The sequence below is a fragment of the Formica exsecta genome, unplaced genomic scaffold (assembly GCF_003651465.1).
Source record: "Formica exsecta isolate Colony F162 unplaced genomic scaffold, ASM365146v1 scaffold444, whole genome shotgun sequence".
NCBI classification, from domain to species: Eukaryota; Metazoa; Arthropoda; class Insecta; order Hymenoptera; family Formicidae; genus Formica; species Formica exsecta.
The window spans coordinates 498,403-506,452 of NW_021851677.1; the positions used below are offsets into that span (position 1 = coordinate 498,403).

Here is an 8,050-nt window from a genome sequence, read left to right on the forward strand (position 1 = left end):
AATTGTTGGAGTAGCATTTGATTGACCAATCAGGACAAAGGAAATAATTTCTTCTCTTTTTATCGATGACATACGATAGATTTTCGAACGCAACTTCGTTGCAACGCGCCGATTGGCTCGATGTACATGCATACATACATATGTGCAACATATGTGAAACGAATGACTCTAGCCACGGAAAGCTGTCAGTTGCGCGACCAAGGGATCTTTTTCCTCATCGATGACATACGACACGCTGAGACACGAGGAATGTCTTCGTCGCGGTGTTTTCACGGGACAATCGCTTGGTGGTGAATGGTGAACGTGTTGTGTCGACTGCTGTAATCGGGATCGCGGATGAACGCTGTGCGCTTGGAATGAGACCCTCGTCATCGTTATCGTCGCCGTCGTCGGCGTCGCGCGATCACACGGGGTTACAGCATCGTTGCAAATGACGCAGACTCGGCTGCTAGGCCGAATCCTACCGCCGGGCGTTCGTCTTCGCGTAGGAAAAATGTCCGGGGATATCGGGAGTAGTGCGGCGTCCTCCCGTTGATCTCGACGATTTTTTTGCAGAAAACAAACGCACGCACAACGCGTCCGGGAGCATCCCTCTGCTTTTCCTTGCCGTTGCGAGGATTGATGAATGCGATCGAGACGAAATATCGTTTCGCGGCAGGTCTTGGTTGAGACAAACAATCACCGCGACGCCCGGATCGGCCGACGAACCGTCTTATAACAATAATAAGGTATGCCTTTAGCTTCTTTCTGCTTTAGTTTGTTTCTGCTTCCCCTCTCTCTCTTAGTGATTTCGCGCGCGTGACTCATTCCCTACTCTCGATGGAGTTTGTCTTCCCGCGAGACGCTCGCACGATCCTCCCCTACCCCTTCCCTGTAATCTTGTTTTGACAAGTACATACTTGATGCGTCAAAATCGTCGACGAGATTTTCTCAGATTTACAAACGAATCAGACGAACGATTTCTTAATCGCGAATATTCGCGTGATTCGCCGAATCATCGCGTCGCTTAGCTTTTGCGAGTCTGGTCCCGTTTTCAACGTTATAATATAATTTTTCATGTTATATTTGATATATTATCTAAATGTTATATTGTACGTTTGTTTATTGAAAATGAATCTGTCAATAGCATGATAAAACGAAAGTATTGAACTTAATATAGATTGTGAGTGGTAAAAATAACAATAATGCATGATGTATATTGTCATTTTTCAGCTTTCTATCAAGACTGCCAATGTAAGACTGAATCACTGATGCATGGGATAATCATCTTTGATGTCAAGTACGGTCAGCATCAATGGGAAACTGTTTCTCGTGCTTCAAGGTGCCACTTCCACCATCAACCAATACAGATCAATCAATTGCATTGGAGCATAAAGACGGTAAAGATACATTCAATGCTACTATATTGTTGTAAATATCAATTAATTGTAATAATATGCTTATATCATTATATCATAATCATGGACTTGATATTGCATACTGTAAGATCGCATCAAATCTGCTTGTTTGTGAGAGAATATTGTAAAAATTTTAATTTTTTTTATATAATTACATTTTACATTTATTGGAAACTGCAGAAATAATATAATAGATTATTTGTTTATGTATTTAGTTGTTAAAGTGTAACTACTCTTTTATATAGTTCTATAGATCCAAAATTTCATTATATTTTACAGAAACAATGGAACTCAGAGGTTTGTTCCCAAATTCTTGCCAACAATCTGGTCCTTTTGTGCCTGAAACACATGTAAATGGGAATAGAAAGTCTATAAGTACACTATCTACATTTAATAATGTTGGCTCAGATAACTGTGGATCTGTGCCTAGTGTACAAAATAATCTGCGCTTATCACGAGGATTTTACGCGCGATTACAGCCATTAGGACGATCTGGTACATCATCCGGTCTTAATTTAGCTACTGAACCGAAGCAACAAAAGGAACCATCAGAGAGCAAATTAAATGCACTTTTTGACCAATATAAGGTACAAAATACAGAAGATATGTGTTAATTTCTATGTAAAAATATATAGATTATAACAAAAAAAATATTTATGTAGAGCATAATAAATTGCTTTAATGTAATAATCTTGGATTATACAATAACTTTGTAAGCTTATAAGAAAGAGAGTTATAACATAAATATGATTATTTCACATATTTATTTTTAAGGATCCTCATGAAGATGCGATATTAGCTGATGGCATAGAAAGACTCTGTGATGATTTACAGTTATCACCTGATGAATTTAAAGTTCTTGTGCTTGCATGGAAGCTAAATGCAGAGCAAATGTGCCAATTCACACGCCAAGAATTTGTCACAGGATTAAAGGCTATGAAAGTCGACAGTATACGTGGTATACAGGCACGATTGCCTGAGATTGTTCAGGAATTGACGGTCAATAGTGATTTATTCAAAGATCTCTATCGATTCACATTCCGATTTGGCCTTGATGTGACGTCTGGTCAAAGAATTTTACCGGCTGACATGGCAATCGTCCTTTGGAGACTTGTCTTCACGATACGTGAACCTCCACTCTTGATGAAATGGCTTAACTTCCTCAAATGCCATCACATCCGGGGGATACCTAGAGATACTTGGAATATGTTTCTAAATTTTGTCGAAAGCATTGGTGACGATCTTGGTGCTTATGATGATGCAGAAGCATGGCCAAGTTTATTCGATGACTTTGTAGAATATGAAAACGACCAAATGAACCAAAATATCACTAAAGATGATATTATGAAAAATACTTCTATCGACAAAGATTAATGTTCATATTTGAAGGAAAATAACAGTGAAGCAGAAAAATATTATTGTCTTAAATCCGACCTTTGAACAGGATCGTCTAAATGGCATTATTCTAAGAATGATCGACCTTTTATTTTTATTAGTATAATCGAGGCAATTATATATTCCTGATTATTACTTTTTTAAAAGATCTTATATTTGTTGATATTTGCGTCATTTTGTTTATATTCGGCGCATTATCTTTCCTAATGTAAATATATAAAGTTTATTTAATGTAATATTACTTAATTACGTCTTGTCATATATATATATATATATATATACATATATTTATATAGATACGCGAGAAATTTCCGTATTGTTAATTTTAATATACTGGCAGCAAATTACATATTATTATGTATCTTTTTTGTAAAAACAAAGCATATAAATTTACTACAAAGTTGTTTTTTTACACTTTGTTTAACCATGATAATATAATTTAATCATTACACATAATTGCATAAGATTATTGCTTTCTTTCACAAGTCGTGATATTTAGAAATAATGCATTTTTGAGTTATAAATTTCAACCACTTTTTACATAATCATTATCTTACATAAGAGAAAGATGATCTAGAAAATATATAAAAAATTATAAAAAAATTTGATACAGTAATGAATAAAACTGCAGCTTTAAAAAAGACAAATATTGCTAATAGATAATAACGAGATAAATATTGAATATATAAAAAAACATAATAAATATTGATTTAATAATATGTAGCGTCAATTTTTCTTTTTTATTTACCGATATAATATATATATATATATATGTGTGCGTGTGTGTGTCTGTTATACGATAGTTTCTTTTCTAATTTGAAATTTTAAGCAGCTAGAGAGAAATATTTTATCAAATTGTCAATTTTATATATATAAAATATAAAATTATTTTATATATATAGAACATGATAAATCATACATTAAAAAGATTATCTATGCATTATTCTAATAATTTTGTTAAAATTCACATAAAAAGAAAATATTTACTACAAATAACATAATTCCGCTATAAATTCTGTGTTTAAAATTTTTTGTGAAAAACTACAATGAACATCTTGAGAAGATTCTGTTCAAAGGAATTTGTGCAGGGAAACATGAAAAATGTAATTTTGCATAAGGACAAAAGTTTAGAAAGAATTCTCACAATCCAAATTTGTGATACAGTGTGTATAAGTATATACAGTTTTCAATGCATTAATATTTCTTACATTTTTTGAAAATACTGTTAAAAGTAAACGTAAAAAAGAATGAAATATCTCATTATACAAAGATTCAAAAATTTTCTTTTGACTATATATATAATTAGGATGGTGTGTACATGGCATTAATTTGTTCCAAACTTACATAAACATATTTAATGTGACGCAATATACTTGCTATAAATTTCGGTGCAACTTTAGCATTTATAACAATATTACAAACAATGGAAAATGTACCAATTTAATTTTATTTGTTCTATTCGTTTTTAACTTTATTTAAGAGAAAAAAAGCCTTGATAACGTGCTGAGAAAAGGAGGGATATTAGCTGAGTATTAGTACAGTGAACAATGATACACAGTGACTTGTAGATTATTAAGAGAAAATGTGGAAGCCCTTTTTACATCTTGCAAGCATACAAGATTGTCTATATACATGTATATAGTGCCATGTCTTTCTGAAACAACAGGGAGATCTCTATCGAATTAATATTGAAAGAAATTAATGGAAAATCAAGATATTGATGGCTTCAACAAGAAGATATATATTTGTACTACGATCTTATCTCTATAATTTTCTATCCCAATGTGAGCCTGAATGAAAAAGAATCGACATTCTGCAAGATATTTTCAGAAGTATTGTGCTTGAAAATGTTCACCGTCCTTTTGTCCGCAGTACCTGATACAACAGGTACAATATATAGATACCAAGGCTTGAAAGTACGATTTAAATTTTAAAATGCTTATGCAGAGGATTTTATGTGAAATATATATCGCGCAATATACGTGTGCGGACGCGCGATATATATATTTTTAAATTACGATTATTATTTATATATTACATATAAATGTGGAGTGATAACATATATTGCACTATTATTGAATATTTATTTATGTATAAGATTTTACGCGATTATTCTTCAAGTCATTTTCTTGTAAACAATTTTAGAAATTTTGTCCTTCAAATATAAATTATATCGATATACTTATTCTCTCAATCTCGTATATAAAAAAAAAGTTTTGATGACAACACTGATGAATTTATATAGATTTATTCTAAAATTAAAAATTTCCTCTGTGTCAGCATTACCTATCAATTAAAATTTGTACATCTCAAATATACAAATATACATTACTCAGCAGATGCACATGTATTACTAATATATACTTGCTTTCTATGAATTGAACAAATGCTTAAAGTTAAATTCAAGCAGATGTTTACCTATAAGAAATTTTAGATACTTATCTGTATGTGTATTATCTGGCTGCAGTGGCTCATGATTTTTTAACGCTTCCATTTAATTGTTAAAGTATAGTATAGTGTTAAGAGAATCGCATAGGGCGACTTTCATTGTGATAATTCCTGATCAGGTCAAGCCTGATAAAAATAAAAATAAAAAATATCATTGTCAAAAATGAATAAAGAAGCTAAAATAACAGTGATACCAGTAATTAAGAATAAAAAGTGATATATATATATATATATATATATCTATATAAACAAACTCTGCGTACTGGTATAATAGATATTTATAATTAAAATTGTACATTTCTCATAAAAATAAATTGATTTTGATTCTATACACAGCTATATAACTAAAATACATTATTAAATAACTAAATAATTGATAATGAAATTAATGAAATCTAATTTTTAATGCGATTGAATACAATCCATTCTTTCTATTCTAAAGTTGTTAAAATCGACCTTTTCTTCTATTTTAATTTTGTTTCTCTTCTATTTGTAAACATTCTTATTTTTGATATATGCGTTGAATGGAAATGCTTTATCTTACATTTGCTTTTTTACTCTAATCACGTGGCAAATGTAAATGCGAAAGAGCATTCTGGTCTTCATTCTGGCATCACTACGTTCGACTTGACAAGTATTGGAAGCGTTTGATCGATCAATCGGAACAAAGAAATCGTTGCGCCAATTAGTCAATAAAAAAAAATTAGTGCAAATTTATAAAAAAAATGATAAATTCATTATTATAAATTAATTACAATTACAGTCTTATAACGCGAGTATCTTTATATTTAGAATCGAGTATCATCATCTTATCTCTTCGTCGTTGATAAACCCAGCTGTATAGGTTATAACGAAAACCTATCCTATGACTCGGCTGTCGATGAAGCTCGCCGTGTAACTTGAGATGCGTTCGAAAATCTTACTCGGTAGACTAGCGTTCGATTGACCAATCGGAACAAAGAAACCTTCGCTCTCTTTATCCTGATTGGTAAATCAGGCTCTACTTTTACGAGTAGATTTTCGAACGCAACCTTGAATCCTCGACACCGTATTTGCGCTTATTTGTGCCCGCAACGTCGTCAAAGCAGCTTCCGTTGCCACTCGCCTTTTGACGCCGCGAGACTATCGGTGGGCCACGCTGGGCGTCTTCACGCAGTGAGTACTCACTTGTACCCACTTGTACAAAGTTTGCACAGGTGATTGTTGACGTTACGTCGCGACTGCTGGGAGCCCGCGTTGCCGTAATCGAGCGTCACCGCCGTTTCAGTTTAACCTAATCGTTGTGTTTTTCCGCGGAAACTTTTTCTCGTCTTGAGAATCTTTCGTCCTCGTGAATCGCAGTTCACTTCATACGTATGCATTGTCTACTTGCGATCATCGTCGGCTGTTCTCGTGAGGAGGTATGTTGCATCGTTCGTATCTGTGTGTTGTATAATGGTAGTTTAGAGAGAAAGAGAGAGAGAGAGAGAGAAAGAGATGAGCTTTGTTGAAGTGTTGTGATATGTATCGCGTTATAATGTATAGGATTAAAATATGCCACGGTATGTGTTTTCATGGCTGGAACTTTTATCTTTTTTTTTAATTTACGTATATATAGTACGCTACACATATGTCAGTGTTTTCTTTTTATGTACATTTTTGTTACGCTCCTCTCCACTTTACACTTTTGTTACAAGATTCTATATTAAGAATACAAGTTCAATTCTTCATGTTAAATATTATATCGTATTTATCTCTGAGAAGAATAAAATAAAATTTTTATATAATGTATTTTATCTTGCTAATATTATAATGCTTGATAATTATAATCTTATATATATTTTTTCAGGCTATTTAAGTAGTAACAATGTCTGTACATTACAAATTTAAATCTACTTTGGACTATGACACTGTGTCGTTTGATGGACTACATATTTCAGTGGCAGATTTAAAAAAGGCTATATTTCATCAGAAACGTATCGGCAAAAATACAGATTTTGATTTACAAATTACAAATGCCCAAACAAAAGAAGGCAAATATCTTATTTTATTATTAAGTGCTTCATTTTACTTCCAGCTTGTAAAATTATACAAATATATTGAATAATTAATTATATTTATTAAGATTATAATTTGTATAATAAAATATTGATAATATATTTTAGATTACACGGATGATAATGCATTAATTGCTAAAAATACTAGCCTTATTGTTGCAAGAGTTCCATTAACAATACAACAAAAACGCTCTTGGGATCGAAATGAAACCCCTCCATTTAGTAATTTAAAGGACGAAGCTAATTTGAACAGAGCTGTAGATCTCACAAGATTAGATGGTTCGGAGGAGGATAAAATTCGTGCGATGATGACACAATCAACTCAGGACTATGATCCCTCAAAGTATACAATTTTATATATTTTATTATTTTAATAGACATAATTTATTACTCAATTTATTGCAATATAAATATGTATATATATATATGATATTTAAACAGTTATATGAAAATTCGTGGAGCTAATCAGACTGGTGATGTACCTGCAAATTATCGTTGTTATAAATGTCATCAACCTGGACATTGGATAAAAAATTGTCCATTGGGTACAAATCAGGAACCAATTGAAATCAAGAAAAGCACAGGTATTCCCAGAAGTTTCATGGTACCTGTTGAGGGACCTTTGGTACCTGGTGCTATGATGACACCTACAGGACATTATGCTGTTCCTGCTATTGATCAGTAAGTTTTAATTATATAAATATATATTACAATATCTCTAGAAAATATTACAATATACATACACATAAAAGAAAAAAAAAAAAAATATATATA

General features: G+C 32.1%; 2 protein-coding genes across 5 annotated transcripts in view; both read left to right on the forward strand.

Moving 5' to 3' along the window:
• The first annotated feature begins 220 nt into the window (after positions 1 to 220).
• On the forward strand, positions 221 to 3,551 carry LOC115240747 (DCN1-like protein 3). 3 transcript variants are annotated; one of them, XM_029816098.1, is made up of 4 exons: positions 221 to 728; positions 1,213 to 1,379; positions 1,677 to 1,984; positions 2,172 to 3,551. In XM_029816098.1, the coding sequence occupies exons 2-4, from the start codon at positions 1,295 to 1,297 to the stop codon at positions 2,769 to 2,771; spliced, it is 993 nt and encodes a 330-aa protein (XP_029671958.1). In that variant the 5' UTR covers positions 221 to 728; positions 1,213 to 1,294; the 3' UTR covers positions 2,772 to 3,551. The 3 variants fall into 3 exon arrangements, with proteins under 3 accessions (XP_029671958.1, XP_029671959.1, XP_029671960.1); XM_029816099.1 differs by lacking the exon at positions 221 to 728 and adding an exon at positions 917 to 1,141; XM_029816100.1 differs by lacking the exon at positions 221 to 728 and adding an exon at positions 917 to 1,091.
• A 2,712-nt stretch (positions 3,552 to 6,263) lies between these two features.
• LOC115240738 (zinc finger CCCH domain-containing protein 13-like) overlaps positions 6,264 to 8,050 on the forward strand; it is a 17,499-nt gene continuing 15,712 nt past the window's right edge. The window contains exons 1-4 of one of the 2 annotated variants that reach the window (XM_029816083.1): positions 6,264 to 6,640; positions 7,069 to 7,252; positions 7,385 to 7,619; positions 7,718 to 7,957. In XM_029816083.1, coding sequence (XP_029671943.1) covers positions 7,087 to 7,252; positions 7,385 to 7,619; positions 7,718 to 7,957 — 641 coding nt within the window. In that variant the 5' untranslated portion in view covers positions 6,264 to 6,640; positions 7,069 to 7,086. The remainder of the gene's footprint in view (positions 6,641 to 7,068; positions 7,253 to 7,384; positions 7,620 to 7,717; positions 7,958 to 8,050) is intronic. The other variant, XM_029816084.1, reaches the window with a different exon arrangement.

Excerpts from the sequence above, each read along its gene's own strand:
- LOC115240747 (XM_029816098.1), top strand. The coding sequence starts at position 1,295 with ATGGGAAACTGTTTCTCGTGCTTCAAGGTGCCACTTCCACCATCAACC. Across the intron at positions 1,380-1,676 it reads TGCATTGGAGCATAAAGACG|AAACAATGGAACTCAGAGGT; the intron begins GTAAAGATACAT and ends TATATTTTACAG. Across the intron at positions 1,985-2,171 it reads CACTTTTTGACCAATATAAG|GATCCTCATGAAGATGCGAT; the intron begins GTACAAAATACA and ends TTTATTTTTAAG.